Genomic DNA, 24,702 nt, shown 5'->3' with positions numbered 1-24,702 from the left:
CATCCATTTGTGAGGTGAATGCTTCAGAAATTCTGCAGATAAGTGTTTGGATTCTTGTTTAATTTGTTTAGAATTCTTGCTTAGTTTATATCCTAACAGGAAACACTTCTGCTCTTCTGTTCTGAGAACTTGGGAGGGTCTCCAGAAGCAGGAAAGTGTGTGTGTCCTGTTTAGAGAGAGCTTCCTTAGTGTAAAAATTAACCTCCCATATCTCATCGGACACTGCCAGTATAACTAAGCTTCCTGGATTTTGTTGGCTAAAGTTGTGCATGAAATTGCGGGTGTGCAGGTACTAGATAACAACACTACGCAATGATGAAAAGGGGCAGAAGGTGTTGATTAAAAAAAAAGTGACTGTGATGAAATATGACAGAACTGCCTTAAATTTGGATCCTGTAAGTCTGGCAGCTTTCCAACTTGAATTCTCCATTGGCATGTCTGCAGCACTGGAAATTACTGTATAGGGATATTGACCATGGTCATGTGATGAACTATAAACCATAACTGTCCCAGGGCTCAGTGTTACAAGTGAAGGTGCATTCCAGTTCCAAACCCATGTAATGGCAGCTCCTAAATAAATAATCAGGAATGGTCACTTGTCAGGTCTGAAATACACAGTGGAGGAAAGGTCCCTCTTCTAATGGGTACAACAAGGAAACCTCCAGCCGGATTGTGACCCTAAAAGAAACGACAAGTTCATAAAGGGCAGGACTTTAAGGTGGGAAGGGAAGTTCATTGCCAGGAATTTAGAGACCTTCTCTCCATCTGATGCTACAGGATTGTGTCATCAGATTCTCTTTTCAGTAAGACCCACTTGCACATGTGTTACTGCTTCAGGAACATAAAGCGTTGGCATTTTTATGTTTTAAATGTTGATTCGGCAGATTTCCTTTGTCCAGGCTTTCATTCCTTTTACTGCCTCATGTCATATAAAGGATTATAAAGTTAGTAAGGGCAGCATCCCCGCCCCCCCCCCCCATGGTATGATTCTGTAAGTCTGTTTTCTGAACTAGCGCTTGGAAAAGAGTGGAACTAAAATGGAGCAGACAACAAGGCTTGTAATCTTTCTTAGCGATGGCAGGTCCTAAGCATCCTTTGTTGAAATGAAATTAATGTTTCAGTGCCCCGTTGTGAGGTCTGCTCTTAATTTGTATTTGGCAATTAGGAAAAAGAGCATAAATTTACTAACTTATTTGAATAACAAAGATAGCAGCTTTTTGCAGAATTGAGGTATTTAGGCAACGGCAAGAATAATGAAGGACTACAAGGAACGCATTGCAAAGCAAGCTGTATGGTGAGAACAGAGTTCTGTGGTAGATGCCAAAATCTATCCACCCAGCCAGTCTTTCCAATCCTGACTCATTGCGTCTATTTCAAACTAGGTTAGTTGTTGATACTGCAATGATACACATCTAACCTCTATATAGCTTCAACTGTTCCTTGCCTAGACCCCACCTCTGTGTGGCCTACAGTTTAGTCACAGTGCACTCTGTTGTCTACACTATGATGGTGGGACTGGGAGCTTTCCCTGTGCTGTACCTGGTGTGTACTAAAAGAAGAAGACTTCTTGCTTTGGGAATTAAGTCCTCAAAGCACCAGAAGTACTGGCATGTTTTTAAAGATTTGCTGAATTTCCCCTCCTTGGCATCCAAAAACAACACACTTGTCACCGAAAAATAGGGTGACTATATTTCGAATATGTAATTTTCAGGATTTTAAAAACTGCTAGAGGATGCACTAGTAAACTAGATTATACATGATCCAGTATGGCTGCAATTATATAGGCATGTTAATATAATGTAGACTGAGGGACAAGTACTGGACTAGAATGGGGTGGAGAGAAAGCAGCTTCGTTCAATGTAATTACTGTTTCTATTTGAGTTCAGCTGTGATAACCAATGCTTTGAGTAGTGGTGAAGTGTCACTTTATTTTTTTTAAAAAAATGCAAGTTCAAAAACAGCAAATTTCAAAGAAAATGCATCATTAATAACACATGTACTGAAGATTTTCCAAGCAGCTGAAAATTAATTCCCCCCAGGTGATTTTTTTATTTTTAAAAAACTCGTTAGCAGTATAATTGCACCAGCAGTGACAGTGCTTGTAGCAAGAAATTTATATATTTTTAAAAATACATTCCAAAATCAGGGAAAGTCTGATCCTTTCCTAACATGTGGGATGACTGCTTTTGTTAGACATTAAGAGTGCAGAGCCATTTTACAATAAAATAATTGAGATGGGGCATGTGTATGCATTGTCCAAGAAATGTGCATGACAGTCGTATCAAACTCCATAGAGCAGAAACAATAATGCACTGACGGAAATTAGCAGTTTCTGGTTTGAATATTGAGGAAACTATAATGTTCCGATAATAGCAACACAGTTATAGTGGGTGTTATGTAGATGCTGCACAACAAATAAGTAACAGCTAGTGTCTTAAACTGCTCATCTAAAGGCTCTAGGTTTCTTTTTTTCTTGCATCGCAGTGGCGTACTTAGTGAAAAGTGAAATAAAAGATACCACTGTTTTCCTATATACTGGATAGTGTCAGTTCACTGTAATTCAAATCGCACCACGTGAAAACTTGAATGGAGTATATATGTCAATTTGACAATATAATGGTTGTCCTGGAGTCCCCCTTCCTTTTCCATTTTAAGGCGACTCTGATGGGCGAATGGGAAAGGAGTAGATATGCACCAAATGCATATGAGGAAACAAGTCAAGATTTTGCCTCCACAAACTTGCTGCCTATACTGTCTTGGAAAGCCACATGAGTTAAGGTGAAAGAGAAATGTTTAACGACAGTCTTTCCCCCCCTCAAATGGAAATGCTCATCTCTGGGCCACAGCTTCTTAAACCTCCGGAGACACTCTGGAAATGGGTGGCCGTACTGGGTGGTGCCTGTCTTCCTCTTCTTCCTCCTCGTCCTGAATCTCCTCTTCAGCAGGTCCCCGTATTTTTACCTCAGGTGGATGATCGCCATTTTCTGTCTCCCTAATAATTTGGCACAAAAGAAGATAGATTTTCAGTTATCTGTATTTCTTAATTTTAACTGATGACTCAGTATTATAGGAAAGAGATGGGGAGTGCAAGCAGGTTGGTTCTCCTTGATCTCTCAGTGGCTTTTGACACTGTCGATCATGGCATCCTTCTGGAGGGGCCCAAGGAAGTGGGAGTTACAGGTACCATATTAGAGTTGTTCTGTTCCTACCTCTGGAATTGCTACTAGAAAGTAATGCTAGGAAATTACTACTCGGCCCCATGGCTTTTGAGGTTTCATGAGTCTCCCTGTGGAGATCTGTGTGCTACCACCATCATGTTATGCTTTGCCCATGTATGTAAAAACAGTAATTCATGAACAAACCTGAAAGTGAGGAGTGAATCGGTTCTTGTTAACAACTTAACTTCAGAGACAGTTGTTTAATAATTTAGTTTGGCAAAGAGGTGTCTCTGACCTACTGGGTAAATTTCCATTTGCTTAAGCTTTCCAGAGCCCCCTCACATATGTTGTTTGTTATGCATACTAAAAAGAGGACTATCACGATGTAAATGCTAGACACTTTAACATTAAGTCGTGCTACAAATCTATTTCTGGTCAATCTCAAAATATCCTTGTGTGGTTTCTGAGTCAGCTTTATTTTATTTACTCTCACGATTGCCTAATCAAACAGGAATAACCTCCATTTGGAGAATTCATATGGTATAAATTTCCATTTGCAACATTTTCACAGCATAATTTCAAAATTGGTAATATAACGTTGGGGCTTGCTGTTATGAAGCAGGAATTCACAAAGAAATGGTAAAGCCACGTGCATTTAAATCTAATTGTTTATGTAGCTACCCTCAATGTTATAGTTGGTGGATCAAAAGAAAGTGTGTTTTAAACACCTCCCTGGTAGCAGGTAGGAATGGACATCTTGAGCTGATCCATTTTTCTTGCACACAAGTAGATCAGCAATTCCACTCCCATCAAGTATGTATGAATTTTTAAAGGGAAAATCACCCCCCCCCAAAAAAAAATCTGCAGATTGAAACTGCTTTGGAACTATTTACCAAGGGGTCCAAAGCCTTTCCTCATTCTTTTGTTTAAACCAGAGCTTTTCAAGCTGTGTGTCACAACATATTAATGTGTCGGCTGCAGCGTGTAGGTATGTCACACAAATGTTCCCCACACTCCTCCTGGGGCTGAAAGGGGTTAGTTCAACCTCCAGTTTGTTAGTAAAATGAATTACTGTGTCACAAAATGATGCATGTCCAGAAAGTGCGTCACCAACTTGAAAAGTTTGGAAAGCTCTGGTTTAAACCATTTCTACCTGCTGCTAGCAGCTAGAAAGCTCAGCAGTTGCTGTGCTTGTTGGGGAAGTGTTGAGTACAAAGCTATTAGAAATAGCAGTAACAGGGGCATTGTAGGGGGGTAGAGAGAGACGGCTGCCTCAGAGGTGCATGCAGTATGTAATTTCTCCATGCTACTTTTATTCCACCCCCCCCCACACCTTCTAATGAAAGGCACTCACGTCATCTCATAGTCTTTTTCCTTCCCATTCCTGCAGCAACAACAGTAAGCCACAATGGCAATAATAATGACAACAGCAACAAGCCCACCAACGACTCCACCAAGTAGGGCAAAATTCATGGATGCTGTAGAAGAAAATACTAGCATTAGTCACCTCATAGTTGAGAAGCAAACTCTTCCTTTGGGGAAGAGCTCTTACTACTGTTCTCCCTCTAGCCTGAGGGTGGCTCTGGCTAAATATAATATGACAAACGAGCAACTTGTGAATGACAAGCCAGGAAGGGGGCTCATCTAGGTTGAATTAGATGGTTTCTGTAGAACAGGATTAGGGAAACTCTGTTCCTCTAGCTGCTGTTGGGGTCAAATGAATAACAGAGTTTTGTGAAAATGGTCACTCAAAACTCCACACACCCCAAGGAAAATTACCAAACAGTTTCACAGTGGTTCACTGGCAGTAGGGTAGTTTACTACTTAATTGGGGGAGGGGGTGTTTCAGCACGTTGGAAATGGCAGCTGCCACCAAGAACAACAATAATGGGGGAGAATAGTCTGGGGGGAAATGCAAAGGGGGGGCTTTTCTAGGGGGTGAGCGAAAATTTTAAAGAAATTTTCTCAGAAAAATAACTGCTCTACTTAAAAGCAGAATAAACAGGAAGTAACTTGCCTTTTGTCTAATAAACATGCTGATGAAATGGCACTGATAGAGAAAGCCGGTCTTTAAAAAAAATCATTTTTTAATTCACTGAAATTAATTTTATCTCAAATTCTATTGTATTAGTATTTGAATAATTTAAAATGGGTGGGAAGATGCAAGTTAAAGGGTCGCTTTAAAAGAAACACGGCTAAAATGTCATTTGACCAGAAAAGTGATCAATGGTAAAGGAGGTGTATGAGGTATAGATGAATGACAGTAGACTTGTTTGATCAATATGCTATTACACACATCAAAACCAGGCCTCTTAGGGAAAATAGATAGCTTGAGTTTTGGTGATCTACCAATGTGGTGCTGTTTTAGTTTTCAAAAAAGAAGAAGAGCCTAGAGGAAATAGGGGGATGGTGTGATGGTCCTATATAGACACTCCCTAAAAAGTGAGCAAACGAAGCATGGCTATTAGGCAACAAATACCTAGGATGGAAACATAATCGGAGCCGTATGTCATCACAATGTCTTGGGCTTATTCTCAACTACAGCCACATCTAAGCTTTGCAACTAAGCAAAGTGAGACTAGTTCTTAAAATGGGACGTGGGGTTGTTTAGGGACTTAAATGCTTTGCCGATCAGACCACAATAGCCATGCTTTCTCTCCCCCCCCCCTGCACATTGCAATCTTACGTGGTGTGACATTAACAGTGATGTTGCATGAACTCTCTCCGATAGAGTTTTTGGCAAGGCAGATGTAGTAGCCAGTGTTGTCTATAGAGATGTTCTTCAGCATAAGCACTCCTGATGCAAAAGAGAAAATGCAAAGGGTCATCTTTATTTAGCAGGTGCAAATAGAATCAGTGTCTTCAGCCATATTGCGGTTTTAAATCCACCTTATGTGAGGAGTCTTATGGACCCTGGATGGTGGTTTCATAGTGACCAGAGCATTGCCCAGGGGCCCCAGCTCTGGCAAGGATCGATTGCAGAGAAGATGCAGGCAAGCCACACGTGTGGTTTTGCTTTCTGCTTTTGTCACCATGTGTTCCCAAATGCAGTCCCTTATTCTGTTTTGGCGGACCAGTCAGTACAGGCGGCCATTGCTCCAATTTTATTCTTGCAACAATCCATGAGATGGGTTAAAATGAAAGAGATTGACTAGCTCACTAGATTAAACTGGATTAGTATCCAGTTTAGTGCACAATGCTGACTTTCTGATAATGCTTGTGACTGAGTTAGCAGTTCCACATTTCACACCACTTAGAGACTAGGCGGGTCGTCAGAACAACATGAAACCGTGTTTTCATGTGACTGTACCACAATTTTCAATGTTTATGTACTTTATCCATGCAACTTGCATTAATCCTAACATGGATACAGATCCATGCAAGACTATGCCAGGCCTATCCTCCGCCCTCCATTACGGGCTCCAATTGCAGCAATAACTGGACCCTGCTCTTTAAGTTGCACTTTTCTGATCTTTCTTTGTAGATTTCTTGACTGGCAATTTAATATATAAAAATATGGGCCAGAGTTAAATCTTTATTCCGAAGCAAAATGAGAAGAAAACAATAAACTAACCAATACTGATTATGTCAGTATTTACAGTGCCTGACTAGGATCCTATTTTCTGGTGTAGTGGTGCCACCTATGGGCAAAACTGGTGAACAACGAGCACGTTTTGCACACATTTTCTTTGCAAATCTTGAGCTATTTTAAGGGCTTACTTAGACAATCAAAACGAAGCATGTTTTGGGGGTGTGCAATCTGCATCCACAAAGGCTAGCTGAAGAACTATTGAGAACAATACGTAGGCTACCTAAAGCAGAGTACAAAATGAGATCAACAAAGCTTTTAAAAAAACCAAAGGCAGCTAAATTATATATATATATCTAGGCAGATGCCTAAAATGTCAATAGACTGTGAATTCCGGAGCAGTGCACTACCATCACCTCCCCATAAATGCACAACAAACATTACATGGTACACATAAAAGTGTAAGCAGCTGAACAGGCCCACATGGGCGAGGTGACCCCTCAGCCAAGCTAGTCGCTGGCTGTTATGGGCTTTATGTACTAATTGGGAAATTTTGAACTTGACCAAGTTACAAACCTGTAGACTGTGCAGCCCTTTGAGGACAAGTATAATATGTGGACAAGATCTCGCTTCTGGTCCCCAATCATAGACCCAGCACCAAGAGCAGTTTCCCAATCAGGAGCCAGGGAAGCCTTATGTAGTGTGTTGCAGTAATCCAGTCTTGAAGTTACCAATACCTGGACTACTGTGGCCAGGCCATCCCAGTCACGGAACAGGCAGCTGTCGTATTTTAATTTAATTAAAATGGTTCAATTGTTTTGTAGGTTTTAGCTTTATTTGCAATTTTATTTGCACACCACTTAGCTCTTTGATTAAGTGGTTCAAAAATCATCTAAATAAAATAAATAAATACCAGCTAAAGATGGTAAAATGTACCCCTTGCTACCAAGACCACTAAACCTCCAGGGACAAACCTGGATCCAGGAACATGCCTAGGCTTGCTCCTTCACAAGAAATGCAGCCCTCTTCAGAGCAGGCAATTGGCCAGTTTCTCATGCACCAGAACCATAGATCCATAGGGCCTCTGTCCTGTCAGAAATAAGGCTCAATTTATTTCCCCTCATCTAGCTCATCACTGCATCCAGGTACCAGCTCAGCTCCTGTATGGCCTCACCTGATTTAGATGTTATGGAGAAATAGAGCTGAATGCCATCAGCTTACTGACAGCATCCTGTCCTAAATTCCTTCACGACCAGTCCTAATGGCTTCATATAGATCAGAAATAGCATTGGGAATAAAACAGCACCCTCCAGTGTCCTATGGCTTAACTGCCAGGGGCTGAAAAACCATCTGCCAATGCTATTCTTCGCTCTATAAATAGGGCTAGAATACTGTAATACTGTGCCTGATATCCAGGGTCAAAGGTATCAAAAGCCACACATAAATTGCAAAGGAAGCAAGGTCATACTCCCCTTGTCCCATTCTTGATAATGGTCATCCATCAGGCTGACCAAGGCTGATTCAGTCCCGTCCGTGACCAGGTCTGAACTCGGACTAGAGCTCGATAATCTACACCATTCAAGAAGGACTGTGAGTGCCCCATCATAACCCTCTCAGCCACATTTCCTAAAAAGTGGGCATTAGCAACTGGTCAGTAGTTAGTCCAAAGCAACAGATGGGGACGAGGCTTCATTATGAGTGGCTGCAGGAACCATCCCCTCAAGCAATGAAGCATTAACCATGTTCCCAACCCAACAAGTCTGCTACATTTAATAAACCAAAAACTTTGTGACTTATAAAGTAGCACTATATGCGTTGGCAGCTAAGAAGATCAGGACAAAAGAACTAGATAAAATAATTGTCAATTGCAAAGGTGATTCGGACATTTAAGCTGGCACATTCTACCTGAGAACCCCTTGCTTTTCTATCATATGCAACAAATAATTTCTAGGAGATGTGACTGTGGTTCATTGTATTCACAGTGCCTTGTGTTTTCATGGTTTTTATGGTTGTTGTTGCCTTTCTTTTTGTTTCCTTTGTAAGTTGGCTAGTGCAATAAAGTTTATGATGATGATGAATAAACCAAGAGGGGCAGAGATCAAGGGGGAACAGAGGGTAGCAAGTATCTTGCTGACATCATTAGGCTACATAAAGCATCTCATAAGGTAGTGGCGTTGGACACTTCAGCCAGCGCTACATCGGCGCTGGAATCAGCATCCCAACGGGAGCGGGTTAGGTTTATGCAATGCTGTTCAACATCAAATGCAAACAAATGTTTGTGGTTTCACGTTAAGGAAACAGATATGCGGAGTGCAGTGTTGCCCTCTCTTTCAACAGTGATATAATCTGTTCCAAGACAGATGGGTGTGCTGCAACCTCCCACGTACCCAGCCTGACCCATGTAGGCTTAAAAAGTCTGGATCTCTTAATTGCTATACAGGAAACCTGGTTGTGTCAGTGCCACAAGGGAGAGCTTGGAACAGGTGTATCAGAGAACTGGAGAGGCCAGAGCATGATAGAGTCCTCCTTATCACCACTTGGCAGGAGGAGGAGAGAGAAGCAACTAGATTGCCCATTAATTACAAGCCCCACTGTGGTTAATGGCCTCATGGTGAACAATTGTCTATGTTCACCCTACATTAACTAATGTATGTTTTCGAAGTAATGATTTTAATCATTGTGAGAGAAGAACCAGGCAGTGAGCATGATTCTGGATTCATTGCAATCGAGCTAGCACTAATTTTCAAGGTCTGTTGGTAGAATTAGGGGCCTGCCTCTTGCTGAAATGAAGGTCACAAGAGTGCCACTTTTGCCTTGTTGCATCCAGAATTTATTACAGTAAACTCCCAATTTATGTGGGGGTTACGTTCCAAGGCACCACGCATTTAAGTGAAATTGTGTATATTTGAAGCACCATTGAAAAAGCCTGCAATTACCCCATTTTGCCCCCACCATGTTCCACTCCTTTTTGTTTTTGAGTCAATTCTGGGTTCAGTGCATGTGTGCGGTCACACACATGTGCCTAAAACGGTTGCTGCCGTTGAATGAAATCAGGAATGAAGAAAATGGCAGAGATGACCAGTGAGAGAAGGAAAACATGAGAATGGACAAGGGAAGATCGCATCTACACTGTGCTTGCTAGAAAACACTTTAAGGACTAAATTAAAATGATGGTTTTTCATTCCTCTTTTTACATTAATAATCCTCAAAATATTTGCATGCATTTAAAAACTGAATACGTACAGAAAACTGGTTTTCACAAAGTACCGACATCTCACCGCTTACCTGGCATTACTGTTCCTACGAGTGCTCGTTGTTTGTTTTCTGGATTGTAGCTTTGCCAGGAATATTCGGGTTTGGGGAATCCTTCGATAGAATTGCAGGTCAAGTTAATGTTTTGTCCGTATTCTGTGGTCCCTATAATTTTGCAGTCTGGCTTGGATGGAGACACTAGATAGGGGGAAAGAATAACTTGAGCAAATTCAGCAACATAAGAATGGAAGCTGTTGTGTTGAGGAGAGCCTAAAACATGTTCTGTCTTCAGATCCCATCACCAGCAGTAATGCATGCTGACCTTCACAAACAACACTGACCCGTTACAGTTTTATTCCAAAATCTGCACATCTTCACAATTTTCTTTAGGCACATAAACTGACTGGGTGGGGCCATAGCTTAGCAGAAGTGCACATGCGCTGCAGAAGGTATCAAGTTCATACCTCAACTACTTCAATTTAAGGATCAATAGCAAGTCATGGGAAATATTAAAATTATTATTTATTGAATTTATACAGTGCCCTTCATCCAATGATCATGGGTCAGTTTGCAACAAGATGAAATTAGACATTTGAATTCCTGGAGAAATGCTGTCAGAACACGTAGGTAGTGTTATCTGCTATAGAAAACTTCCAACCTTCCTCACTTCTTCATATTCCCATTGAGTGAAAACTTGGTTAAAATATACGGTTGTCATGTAAAATATACAGTGGAACCTCAATTTTTGAACATAATCCGTTCCAGGAGACTGTTCGACTTCTGAAACATTTGAAACGCAATACGGAAGCCTCAATACAAAAGGGAAACTCAAAACGGAAGCCATGTGGCATGTTCGGCTTCCAAAAATCATTCAAAAACCGAAGCAGTTACTTTCAGGTTTTTGACGTTCAAAAGCTGAAACGTTCAGCTTCCAAGACGATCAAAAACTGAGGTTCCACTGTAATGAATACTGACAGTGTTATTTTTATAGAAAAAGAGGTGCCAGAACTCACCATGAATGCCTCCCTTTTTCCCTTACAATAGCAATGGTGCCCACCTGAGAGGTGCCAGAACTGAGTTCTGGTGAGTTCCGGGTGGGGAAAAAAGCCATGAGTACCAAGTCTAAGATCATCTATGGCAAGTATCTTCAACCTTTTCAGAACCAGGATCCATTTTTAACCCGAACATGCATTTGGGGACCCATTTCTTAATCTTTTACCATATATTTGCATGTGGCAGTGCTCCTATCATGACTCACCTTGGATTAGGCTACAGTCCACTAGTGGGTCGTGATCCACCAGCTGAAGACCAGTGATCTATGGCACAAACACTACATGATAGCATCATCTAGAACAAATGTGCATGGCTGCCTTATGTTGCAGTGGAGCACAGTTTTAGTGATCCGATTACGCCCTGATCATTGCAAGCAGCACTTCCTGCTTGCTGTGCACTGCTACTGAACTAAGGTGTGAGACTGGTATGTATACAAAGGGCAGAATGCCTTACCAAGGACCAAAAGTTCCATTGTTGAATGTGTCAAGGGAGGATCATCGCGAAGACGGACTGAGCATTCATAGGTACCATTGTCATTCAAGGTCACCTGACTGAGGATGATGCTAATGTCATGATTATTTGTATTGCTAGAGAAGTTCACCCGACCTTTATAAGCATCACTAATCCATGTTCCACCATCATCAAGGTACCGGTTAATAAATTCTGCCTAACAATAAGAGAAGAGTATTAGTTTAAAAGACTTAATTACTGTGGCTCAAATCTTTTGTTTGTCACTATAGTATTTTTAACCACGAAATGAACAAACAAAACACAAGGAGACCCAACCTATCCCTATCTCCTGAATTGTCTCACTGCTGAGGCAATTCAGTCGTAAAAAAAAAAATCAAAAAATGCATTATAGTAGGGGAAGAAATCACTTTTAAGTGTGTACATTAGTCAAGAGCTGCATACAAATATATGTTCATGATGATGAATTTTCATGAACAAAGCAAACACAAACTGCTGGAAAAATTTGGAGAACTGAATTTAAGACTGGAAAAAATGAGAAAGTGAGCAAACTGAAATTGACAGGTCCTTCCATCCCTACCTCTCAACCCTCAAGAAATACATTTTATGTACATGGTTGTCAGCAGCAGGGAAGATATGATCAGAAACTTATCTTCCATGAGCTTAAAGTTGTTTTAGGGGCCAAGACAATCTGCTGCATTGCCTCCAAACAATCAGTCAAACCAAATCCTTTCCTTTGGAGCCTTAAACATTAGTAGGCAATGCTCCCAGTGCACAATATTCTTATTCAGTGAGACTTGCCTCCATGTAGTCATGCACAGACCTGGGGTACTGGACATTTAGTTGGGAGTTAACTCCGCTGAACACAGGCAGACTTGCTTTTGAACCATCTGAAGCAGTACTGCTCATCCTGCTCACATTGAATTGAACTGGATAGGCCCTAGGGGATATGTGCCCCCATCTGGAGCCACCAGTTGCTATGCTTGACTGGCGGCCTCTGTCAAGTGCTGGATCAAAGCCAAAGTGACAGCCTGATGTTATGTGTCACAAGACTAAAGATCTGGAATTAAAACAAAATCCAGGCTACCATCTGGCCCCATCCTCTTGCAGCCAAGACCAAAGGAACCCTTGAAAGGCTGCTCACTGACAGAGGTCAAAGAGGCTCCTCTGGTGTCTTGGCACACCTGTTTCTTAACAGAGTGCCATTTTCTCCCAGACACTCATGCGTATCATATGCCTTGCACCATGGCTGCCCACCTCTTCTGGCATTTTCATCCAGGCAACAACGTCCCCCTTAGCTGGAGTAACAACAGAGCTTTCATAGGTACACGGTAGGGTGATATTATCTCCTTTCTTCACGTGCACTTGCTTCTGAGGTGTGTTTACGGAGAGGGCGTGAACAGCGGCCACAACTAAAAAGAGAAAGAGAGGTCAGAAGGTCCACTGTTATCTTTGTCACTTTGACTGGAAAGCCAGTATGCATAAGTTAGGCTGCCCTACTAAGATATCGCACACATCTGCATTCCACATCTGTATCTGCCTTCTGTAAGAAACGCGCTTTCTTGCCTGCTCTAGGACAGGGTTGGAGAAACGTTTTCCAACCCAAAGGCTGCATCCCCTTAGGACATAGGTAGGCAGGGCAATCAATGTGACCTTTGTACAGTAGGTTACCTTCTAGCGGCACAAAAACCAGAGCTTTCTACATCCATGCCCACATTCCTCCCTCCAGGCAAGCAAGAAGCATTAGTTCTTTCCAGTATTAATAGACCACAGATGATCACAAAGTGGTTTGCAGAACAATCAGTAAAACCATTAATAAAATAATAGTAGTCTGTGCATAGGGACGCGGGTGGCGCTGTGGGTTAAACTACAGAGCCTAGGATTTGCCGGTCGGAAGGTCGGCGGTTCGAATCCCCGCGACGGGGTGAGCTCCCATTGCTTGGTCCCTGCTCCTGCCAACCTAGCAGTTCGAAAGCACGTCAAAGTGCAAGTAGATAAATAGGTACCACTCCGGCGGGAAGGTAAATGGCGTTTCCATGCGCTGCTCTGGTTCGCCAGAAGCAGCTTAGTCATGCTGGCCACATGACCCAGAAGCTGTACGCCAGCTCCCTCAGCCAATAAAGCGAGATGAGCGCCACAATCCTAGAGTCAGTCACGACTGGATCTAATGGTCAGGGGTTCCTTTACCTTTACCTTTAGTCTGTGCATATCACATCAGTTTATACAGTAAAACACAACATGGGGTGAAAAAGGGTCTGGCAGAGCATCTGTGACTTCTCAGATATCTTATTTGTCCCTCCCCTCCCCCCCACTGGCTTCCATGAGGCTGAGTTCTATGACTCATTCAGGGATGTACAGGGGGACAAGGTCCTTTGAACGTAAAGTTTTTATTGTCACCACACCCAGCTGACACATAATGCAGTTCCACTTTTTTTGCCTGCAACTAGTACGATAAGGGATGGCAGGTGGGGGGTTCCATCCACTGTCCCCCATAATTCAGTTTGCACACATAAAACCTATTGACAGTAAGAGAAGCTTGGCAACAGCTTGACCACCACCTACCTCTGAATTTTCTGCAACGAGCAAGTGATTAAGCTAGATGGCCCATAAGGCTCCCTACAACTCTATGATTCTATCTATTTGCATATTGTCCTATATCTTACATCCCTGAGGCACCTGTCCAACTTCCTGGACAGTCCTCCAATCTGTGGAAAAAGCTAGCTTGCTGTTGGTGGCCAGGGCTCTCAGATCCTCTCTCAGCTCAGGGAGCAAACAAGTGTGCCCACAAGGCTTTTTTTTTTCCTGGCAGTGTACATTATTATGTTCTGAGGTAACTCAATTGTGCTGGAGAAACCGGTTCCTCCAGGGATGGGTTCATAATCAGGTCATAAGACCAGCATTCAGAGAGAAAAAAGAGAAAGGCAGAGAGAAAAAGTGAGAGAGCCCAACCCTTTTAGAGAAACTGCAGAGGAATGTCTCACTCAGAAAATTCCACCCCCCGCACACTGAAATTTAAGTTGAGGGAAGTGTTTCTATAAAAATTCATATATGCCAAGAACCTATTGGAAAGCTGTATTTGTTCTGTAACCAAGGTAACCTGGGAACCCCTTGAACTTCTCCCACCTAATGGGGGATTTAGCTGATCTTAAAGAGAAGGGGCTTAGGGACTAAGGAATGACTCCCAGTGTTTTTATTTAAAGCACATTTAAAAGACAGCCCCCCCCAAAAAAAATAATCCTGGGGAAATGTAGTTTACCCCTCACAGAACTACAATTCCCAATACCCTTAAATTACAGTTCCCAGAATTCTTTGGTTTAAATGTCTATGGCACTGGAATTTTCTCAAGTCTAGAGACCAGAAATTAAAACAAAACTAAGGCTACAATCCTACGTAGCCACAGGAAGCCAGTCCCATCAAACACACTTAGACTAATTCCTTTGTGTGCAAACACACATACATTGTCGCCCTAAGCCATTTTGCCATGTGAAATAAGACAAGCAGCCGCTGGCAACAAGGACTGAAGCACAGTGGAAGCAGTTGGCAAGGAGGCACACTCAGAGTGAACTTGGACAGCCGGCGGGGGAGAGCCCACCCCAGTTCCTCTCCAAATCTGCTGCCAGAGACAAGTGTCTAATGATAGGGCTGGCCCTGCTTCCATAGGATCCAAATCCCAATACAACACCGAGGATATATAAATCATGGTGGGAGAGCCATAAGCATTATATGGAATCTGGGGAGTACCAGGTAGCAGGTTTAAGGTTTAAGGTAGCAGGTGATGAGAAAGGCCCCTGCTTGAGACCCTGGGGAACTGCTAAGGGCCCATCACAATTCTATCTGGGCTAGATGGACAAATAGTCCGTCCTGCTTTACAGCCACTTCCCGTGTTTTTCTTGTGCTGTGAATAGGGATGTAGGAGAAATCAGATTCATTACTCATTTAAAGGCAAGCTTATCTAATTCACACTTTCTGAACGCAAACCAAACACAGCATCTTTTTTAAAAAAACATAAGCATAATACAGTAAATGTCAACACATTTGTAATAAAGTTATTATTTGAGATTCTCTGAATTTTGCAATGCCAACCAAGTAATGGGTAGAAAAATGCATACACATACACACACAATGCATATGCGTGCGCGCGCACACACACATATGTATGTATATGTATACACACACAGAGAGAGAGAGAAATGCATATATTAGTGAAAATATAAAAATGAATTCTATTAGAAGAAATTGCTTTGCAACGAAATGTATATATTAGGCAAAATTGCATAAAAATGTGTGTAATAGGAGAAATTTAAACTAAATATAGATGGATTTTCTTGAGGACTTAAAAAAACAACTTCAAACTGATGTGGAAATGTGGAGCACTGATTGTAAAAATGAAAAACAGAGAGAAATCAAAATTGACCTATTGCTAGGCATGAAGGCCTCACCCTCTGGTGTCCCATTCCCCCACCCCCAAGCATTCTGCTTGACTTGGGGTAGCTTATTTTCAGGGAAAGAGAAAAGCTTTTCCTGGCAGAGCCATGGAGGGCTAGTTTTAGACATCCATGGTTGCATTGGCAAAATATTAAATTGTTGTTGTGCTCTCTATCCTCAACTCATCTGTAACTGAGAGCTTTCTAAACTGCCTTCCCCCACTAAGCTCAGAACGTGAGTAGCTTAGGGCTCCAGCATGTAACTTGCATTACTACCTGGCAACTGTGACACCCTCTCCAAAGGGCTAGTTATTTAGCAGTGGGAATCTTTTTGGCACTTTATTTGTTTGCCATTCTTTTAGGCCACCCTTGATTAATTACATAGGAATCGCAGGGCAGTTTCCAGCATACATATAAAACAACATAGTATATCAGATAACCACACGATTTTGGTTATCCTATCGAGATGGAAAAATGGGGAAAACTATGGGAAACAGATTTAAAATTCACCATGTGCTATCTTATAAAAGAAAACTTTATGAAAATGATCCACAGATGGTACCTGACCCCAAGCAAATTAGCCAAAATAAATAAAAATAACAGTAATAAGTGTTGGAGATGTAAACAAAATGAAGGAACCTTATTCCACATGTGGTGGACATGTCCCCAAATGTAAAAATTTTGGGACATGATTTATGAAGAACTAAAGAAAATCCTAAAACATACATTTTTAAAGAAAGCTGAAGCTTTTCTATTAGGCATTTTAATGATAAGCATCTCAACTGAATATAAAAGAGTGTTTCTTTACGCAACAACAGCAGCTAGAATATCAATAGCAAAATACTGGAAAAGTGAGTTAATATCAACAAAATACAAGTGGCAATTGAAGTTGTGCAAGTACCTTGAACTAGCCAAAATGACAGTACTAATAAGAAACCACTCAGGCGACAATGTAAAAAAGGAATGGGTTTGCTTCAAAAACTACAGTACTTGACTAAATATGTGTCAGGGAACTGCCATCAGAGCTAGAGGCGGAGGGAAGGCTCCAAAGGGATGCAGGAGAGGGTCCCAGTAGGGAGAGAGGCAGCCCATCTGCTGGGGAAGGAAATCAGCGTAACACCAGTGGAGAAGGGGGGCAGGTGGGGGAATCGGGGAGGAGGCTCCAAGACTCTTCGCTGGAGACCAGCAGAGAGAGTATGGGTACTCCGCTGCCCACACCCTCCCTGCGCAGAAGACTTCCGCGCAGGGAGAGTAGGAGGAGACTTGGCGTCAAACAACTTTTATGCTGGAAAAGGTTTAAGAAACGCCCACTGACGGATTCTGCCAGCGACTGAGACAGTCACAATGCTGGAGGCTGTTCAGTCAGAAAGGGTTAACCAGGTAACCTAGCCAGGAGTGGCGGCAACTTACGCACGAGCAACCCCTAAACCCATTACAATATGGTTCCAAAAATAATACTTGGTTGTGCTTATATTAATTTCACAGAAATAATGGGGGGGAAATGATTTAAATAAAGGAATACAGATTATTGGTAACTAATGAGAGTGTTGAAGCTGCAAAGGGATAGAGGGAAGTCAATTAACTTATCAGGGATTCAAACAAGTTTAATGGAACAGAAAGAAAGTGATTGTAAGGAAAAAAAGCAAAGAAGAAATATTAATGCAATTTCTTTCTGGGAGCCTTTTGTATAGAATATTCAAATTACAGTTTGTATCCTTTGAACAATTGTGTGTATCTTTTTAATTCTTTTTTCCTTTTTTCTCTTATTTGTTTTTTTCTTTTATTTTTTCTCTTTTTTTCTTTTCTTTTTGTGTATTTGGGTGTAACTTTTAATATATTATTTTCTCTGTAACTTTCAAAAATGCAATATTTTTTTTTAAAAAACAACAACATAGTATATCAGATAATACAACACAATGCAATATTTAAACCATCGCCTGCAAAAAGAGGGGCAATTCAGAATATACCAGGCGTTGGAGGCACCCAGTGAGATTTATCCAGTGCTATTTTTCTAGAAAAAGAGGTGCTGAAACTCACCATGAATGCCTCCCTTTTTCTCTTATAATGGCAATGATGCCCACCAAAGAGGAGCCATAACTCAGTTCCGTCAAATTCTGGCTGAAAAAAGCCCTGAATTTATCCAAAAGCCTAAGAGAACAAGTGTGTTTTAACCATCCATTGGAACTACACTAAATTTGTGTCCATTGAGCCTCTAGCGCAGTGGTTCTCAACCTGTGGGTCCCCAGATATTGTTGGACTACAACTCCCATCATCCCTGGCCACTGGTCATGCTGGCTAGGAATGATGGGAGTTGTAATCTAACAACATCTGGGGACCCACAGGTTGAGAAACACTGCTCTAGCGGGAGGTTATTCTAGTCAGGGTGCCACTACAGAGAAGACCCTTACACATCACTTCGGCAGACAGGCGAACTAATAATCATGTACTGGATGATTCACCAGTGTTGAAGCAATGATAGTTCAACATCAACTTCGTTGGGCTGGTCATGTTGTGCAGATGCCTGATTATCGTCTTCCAAAGCAACTACTCTATTCCAAACTTAAAAATGGAAAGCGTAATGCTGGCGGTCAACAAAAGAGGTTTAAAGACTGTCTCAAGGCAAATCTAAAAAAATATAGTATAAACACCGACAACTGGGAAACACTGGCCTGCAAGCGCTACAGTTGGAGAACAGCCTTTACCAAAGGTGTCATGGACTTTGAAGACACTCAAACTCAGGACGCAAGGGAGAAACTTGCTAAGAGGAAGGCACGCTTGGCAAATCCACACCATGATCAACTCCCACCCGGGAACCAATGTCCCCACTGTGTAAGGACGTGTGGATCCAGAATTGGCCTCCACTGTCACTTACGGACTCATTGTTAAAACTGTGTTTATGGAAGACAATCTTACTCAGCTGTGAGTGATCGCAAAAGAAGAAGAAGAAGAAGAAGAAGAAGAAGAAGAAGAAGAAGAAGAAGAAGAAGGCCACACTGGAAGGAACAACAAGGAAGCAAAAGCCTACACAGAGTCTTGCAGTAATAAGTCCAAGCAGTCATCACAAGGGCACTCAACAGTTTGGAGTGGCAACAGTGAAGTTGGCAGCCCTTAATGAAGTCATGCATTTGACATAGTTGATGAGGTAATTGCCAGAAGCAACTTTTGATGAGGTGCTTTGGAAAGCCTGGGCTGCCCTGTGTTTTGTGAAACGCTTTCCTAATCAGATTTCTATATCTAGTTTGCTTGGCAACAGGCAGGCAATGGGTTAATTTCCTAGGTGCCTTTTCTTTTATCTGTTCTGTTGTGCGGACACTCCCTGACTGGCTTGTAATCCAGTTTCAACATGGGAAGATCCTCGAGAACAAAGCGTAATCGCTGCATTTTTCGCTGGGCTTTGACAACTCCCTGTTTTGTTCCATCCTGGCATGCTTCCTTCTGCATCCATTGTATTTCTTTCTCTTTTCTTCCTGTGATGTTCATCACATCGCTAACTGTCAATGCTTTTTTTAAAAAAATAAAAAACCCTCCGTTGAACAAGCAAGTTAAAATAGGCTAAAAATAGATACAGGACTTTAACAAAATTCCACAAATATGGGGGGTGAGGGTGCCCTATACAATTAAAAGCTTAAAATATTAAGCTTATTTTATAAATTCCCATGGATGGGTCTAGGGCAGGCATAGGCAAACTCCGGCCCTCCTGACCACTGGTCCTGTTAGCTAGGGACAATGGGAATTGTAGTGCCAAAACATCTGGAGGGCCGGAGTTTGCCTATGCCTGATCTAGGGATACCCAGGAAGAAGAGGACTGAAAAAAGGCTTTTTTTGCTAGCATGATGAGTTATCAAGGCATTATGGACAAATAAAAGTAACGGAGCTCTAATATAATTCTTTTTAAAAGAAAAACAGTTTTTGGGAGGGAAGAGCAGGAAAGATGGGGTGCTTAACCCTTTCCCTGCCTGCTTTATCTCTACTACAAATCCTCCCCACGTAGACTTCCTTATCCTGTCAGATGGGTGGGATACAATAAATAAAAATTATTATAACTATTATGTCTAGAACAGGGCTTCAGGTTTTGTTGTTTTTTTTCTATTGAGAGTCACATTCCCTTGGGGATGTTCTTTTGGTCGCTACATGCTGGTGGCAGGTAGGAAGAGCCAAAAGGCAGGTGGTGAGAGCCAAAAATGAGTGGAGTTTACTGCAGGATTGTATGGATCGTTTTCCCAGTGAGAAGCGGTCCAGAAAGCAAGAGTAGCCTCACCTGCAGCATCCAGAGAGCCCTGTGAAATGTGTGTGCCTGCTATAGTTTCCCCTATATGTCACCCACTCTCCTTGCCCTTCCAGTTTCTCTATTCAAAATCCTCTCCTCCCAGAGCTGTTCTTCTTTCGGAAGAAGGTCTTCACAACTTTGTTACATACCTTTGCACAAAATGCGAGTTTGGGGCTATGATCGGGCAAGTGGAAGCATGCTCATATCCGTTTGAGGATCAGCAGGATGATACAAGAGAGAGAGCGCTAGAAGTGTGTACCAGTCATAAACGGATGTCTTTCATGAGAACTTTAAACAGAAACTTTGTACTAATTTAAATATTTTTTCCCTGTAATTCTAGAAGGAAATCCATCATCAAGAGAGAGTCAATAGACAGTCAGAAACCGTGTGCCAGGAATCCAGGGAGGCATGTCCATTCAGGGGTGTTCTTTCTGCTCCCACTCTCCATCAGCTCTCTATCTGGCCCTTGGGATTCTCCCCAGACCATACCCCCCTTCCCAGCCACATCCCCTTTCATCAGACCACAACCTTTCTTTGAGTTCTTTCGTCAGGCTGAAACTGGGACAATTGATTCTTGTTTGCCTGGATAAACAAGAGCAGGGTTGTGGGAATGGGCATAGAAACTAGCCTACTGTACAAAGGTAACTTTCACATTTGCTGCCATTCCCACTTTGGCCTTCCTCTGCCCACCACTGGCCTGTGGCTCTGGGAAGACTGCCCAGAAGGAACTGTGATATTTTGGCTGAAAATAGGTCCCCACCCTTGGCATGGGACTTACAATGGAGGACGCTACAAAAGGCAGGGCCCTTGATCACACAGAGAATAGCCTGTATCATACACAGAAAGCTATTGCGTGGATGTCTGTAGAGGCAGAGGCAGCAGGTACGGACAGTTTCTGGGTGGATGGGGCCACGTTGCTGCTGTGTAAGCATATGAACTTTGCTCTGTTTGCTTACGACATTTTTATGCTGCCCTTCCTGCAAGGAGATCAGAGCAGCATACGTGAATTCCTGCCCTCCATTTTGTTGCCTCAACAATACTATAAGGCAGGTTATGATGAGAAGGCTTGGCTCGCCAAAGGTCGCTTGGCGCGCTTCAGGGGATTTATGCCAGCTCGCCCCTGTGTCAAACATCCAAACTGCTGCAGTAAGCTACCTATTTGACTCTTTCAAATCATCAGTTCAACAGTTTTAGTATCAGAGTTCAATGAGTAGTTTTCAAAAGTTACAACACAACACAGGAGAAATACTTCAGCTAGTTGTTAAAACTCGAACAGAAAGAAAATGTTTAAAAAGTGAAAATGTGATTCAGTTTGGGGGGAAATGGTGTTTTATCACTTGATTATCACAAGTTTCTCACATTCAGGTTATGGTGTTTGCTCCAATTATCACATAACTAAAGGGTTTGTGATCTACTTCTGTCTTACATTCTAGGTAAATCCACTCTTTGTGTCTTAAGAAGGTGCCCAGCAGGCACAAATCCCACAGTTAACATGGAGTTCATTTGTTATGAAAGGTGTATCTGTTGAATTCTAAATGATCACAGTTTCTCTGTAACTTATTTTGTACTGTATGTCTTCATCCACGGATGGTGAGGCAAGCATTTCAAGCAAGAGTGCTCAAATATGCAAGCGCTCTGTTTGAATCAATGTGAGCAAAATCAACGCAAGCATATAACCTGCCTTAGTTCTGCCCCCTTCCCTCCCCACCCATCTGAACCAATCCACAAAGCAAAAAAACAAAAATCCTACTTCGGGAGGAGATGGTAGCAGGACCTCACTCCCACCCCACTGCCGTGAGAAATATATTTTTCTACCAGGGGCAGTATAATCATATCCCAAGATCTTTGGGAGGAAAAGATGCCCCATGCATTGCTGCTAGCTAGTCCATTGCCCCTTTCCCCAAGATAAGGGTTTTTCTGCCTTATCAGTAGCAGATTGCACAGAAAAGTGCTGTTCAGGTCATAGCCCATGTGCCGCCAAGGTATCTAATCCTGAATGAAATGAGAGTATGCAACACTGTCCCATCCATCACTTATTCTTTTCTCTCTCTTTTTAATGCTGATCACTTTTGTGACAAATAGCCACACAAAGAGGTGTGAGCTTGCATCCTGTATTACTGTGGATTCTTTTTAATCTATTCTACTGGGGAGCAGGGAATGGAGAAACAATGTTTGGCATCTCTGGATAAAGGATCTCGTGTACGGATTCTGAAGTCTTAGGGATCCACTATGAATTAGAGCAGTACAATACTGAGCTAGGTGGACCAATGTCCTCACTCTGCATAAGGAAGCTTCATATGCTTAGGATTTCTCCACTTAACCTAAGTGGAGAGACTTCATTCATTTAAGAAAACCATTTCAGAATGTTCCTTTCCTCATGTCAATGCACTGCAAACAACTTAGGATAATTAAAATCTTGGCAGAGCAGTGTGCCAGGGTAGCCTTCCTGCTTCTGTGTTTCTGTTTTAATCCAATGCTAGATGAACAGTCTGGCACTGCTGTTGCATTCTGGTAGCCCACAACATTAAGGGAATAATTTAAATGAAACATTAAAAAGTCAACATTTATAAACTGGTATGGTCCTAGGTCCTGTGCTGCTTAACCCTGGAAATATCACAAAGGTACCCATAACACTGCTTCTTCATCTACATTCTACGCAGCTGTGGCAAAATACATAGGGGTGCCAATGGGGGGGGGGGATAACATTTTCTCAACAGCAACAAAGAATTGTATGAGTACATGGTCAGTGAGGTATCCCAGTATCAGAAAGACTTTATGGGAGACACTTAGACCCTGCACAACAGATTGGTATCTACTATAAATTTGTTGGACTGCAAGGCCTGAGATTTGTACGATGAAATATCCATGGGCACCAAATATCTACTGACAGAGTCACCCTTCTCCGTGTCCATCGCACTAGCATACCACTGGTAGGCAAAAAGTACTACTCACCTGCACTGAGTATAAACCATGTTACTTCCTTGTTCGCCATCATGGTGTGCTTTTTCCCTCACCCAAGCAAATATCCAGGTAATGAAAGATAAATCTGAAGTTTGAGGGAAGGACAACCTGCCTTCCTGGACTGTCTCCCCTCTTCTGTGCTGTATGTGCTGTTTCTGCTTCCTTCCCCTTTCACCCTTGCTCACCTTCCCGCCCCTTCAAACTAGGAGGGCAGGCTGTGTTCTTATCTTTTCCCTTTCAAGCTGAAGGAAACTACCCTGCCTGTTTAATTGACCCTATCCGCACCTAAGCAAACAACCTGTCTTTCCTGACCCCTTCTGACAGACGGGTACACAAAGGAAGCAATAACGTATCACAAACGCCCAGGTGAAAGTGCTCATGCAAGTACCATGAGAAAAATATTGTGGTAAGAAGACCACACTGCTGCTGCTGCAGGCACTACAATTTTTAAGGTGATTATTCAAGAGTGCTGCTTGCTTCAGCCATTAAAGACATCAAGACTAGATGTTATCTGTGGCAGCCTAGCCTAATTTCTATTCATTCTGCTAACCTGACAGATGTGCTACAATATTTTGTTTATTCAGCACTGTTTTCATGTTGTGTGCTGTTAAAACACTTTCCACTTTCTCCACCCACTGTGCTGCAATTTACTGTCTAGGGTACATTTATAGCTAAAGCTCAGAAAATCACTATTATGTTTCTGGCGTCCTGGCTTTCCTTAATTTTCCTCAGGCACCACCTGTAGTTGCCTGAAACAGGGGCCAAAGGGTTGTGTTATCTCTCACAAACCCTTGAGAGATCACTCTGTTGTTGCTATCATATATTTCTGCTTCACTCACATACAAGAGTACCAGAAATGTGTCCCTTTCACAATACATAGAAAGTTGAACTTTGGCGTAAGTTTGGAACACATTCTGTGTACACACAAGACATCACAACTATTAGAAAATTCCGGGTATGGAGTATTTTTGTGTTCATTGTTTGAAACTGAGGGCACTTCCAAACTGCCTTTATTTTTAGGTAAGATTCTATCCATACAGAAAATTCAGGTTACAAAATTTAGGCAGGTTTGGAGTTCCTGCACCCATTTACCATTACATCTTTGACTTCTTCATCTTTTAGGTGCCAATATAATAATAATTTATACATTTTAGACAGATTTTTAATTATTAGAGAGGAGTACTTTATCTAGTTCAAAAATTATCTTGTCAAACCCATTTTCCATTTTATCTTGTTTAAAAATTCCATTGAGTTGATGATATTGCAGCCAACTTACACCAATATGTTTTAATGTGTCATAGTCCTTTAGTCTTAGTTGGTTATCTCATTCATCTAAGACTGTACTTTTGAGATAAGGAAAGTGACATGTTCCAGTACCAACCCAGTAGGGTAGCCTAGTAAATCTGGTGTTCCCATCCTATTTCTGTCTCTCTCTGTTGCCCCCACCCACTAATGTGGCACCTAGGGCAAGGGGTGTGGGTAGGAATGGGTAGGAAATGGGTAGGAATGGGTAGGAAAAGCTTAGCAGAAATGACTATGCCTTGCTGTTGTAACTGACTGCATTGCAAAGAAAGAGGAAACTCGTGGTAA

At 42.0% G+C, this 24,702-nt stretch overlaps 1 protein-coding gene across 2 annotated transcripts; it reads right to left on the bottom strand.

The window, feature by feature from the left end:
• Positions 1-1,908: 1,908 nt before the first annotated feature.
• Positions 1,909-23,380, bottom strand: GPA33 (glycoprotein A33). Of its 2 annotated transcripts, none has more exons than XM_081004345.1 (7): positions 23,104-23,380; positions 12,718-12,872; positions 11,599-11,659; positions 9,973-10,137; positions 5,845-5,955; positions 4,513-4,636; positions 1,909-2,992 (listed from the first exon to the last, which is right to left on the bottom strand). In XM_081004345.1, exons 1-7 carry the CDS (start codon positions 23,144-23,146, stop codon positions 2,851-2,853), a joined length of 801 nt encoding a protein of 266 aa, XP_080860471.1. In that variant the 5' UTR covers positions 23,147-23,380; the 3' UTR covers positions 1,909-2,850. The 2 variants fall into 2 exon arrangements, with proteins under 2 accessions (XP_080860471.1, XP_080860470.1); XM_081004344.1 differs by having other exon boundaries at positions 11,446-11,659; positions 23,104-23,378.
• Positions 23,381-24,702: the final 1,322 nt, after the last annotated feature.

Source organism: Podarcis pityusensis (genome assembly GCF_964106645.2).
Source record: "Podarcis pityusensis genome assembly, chromosome: 4".
In the NCBI taxonomy this organism is placed as follows: Eukaryota; Metazoa; Chordata; class Lepidosauria; order Squamata; family Lacertidae; genus Podarcis; species Podarcis pityusensis.
Note: the sequence above shows the minus strand (reverse complement) of the source record. Positions and strands in the feature narration are given on the sequence as shown.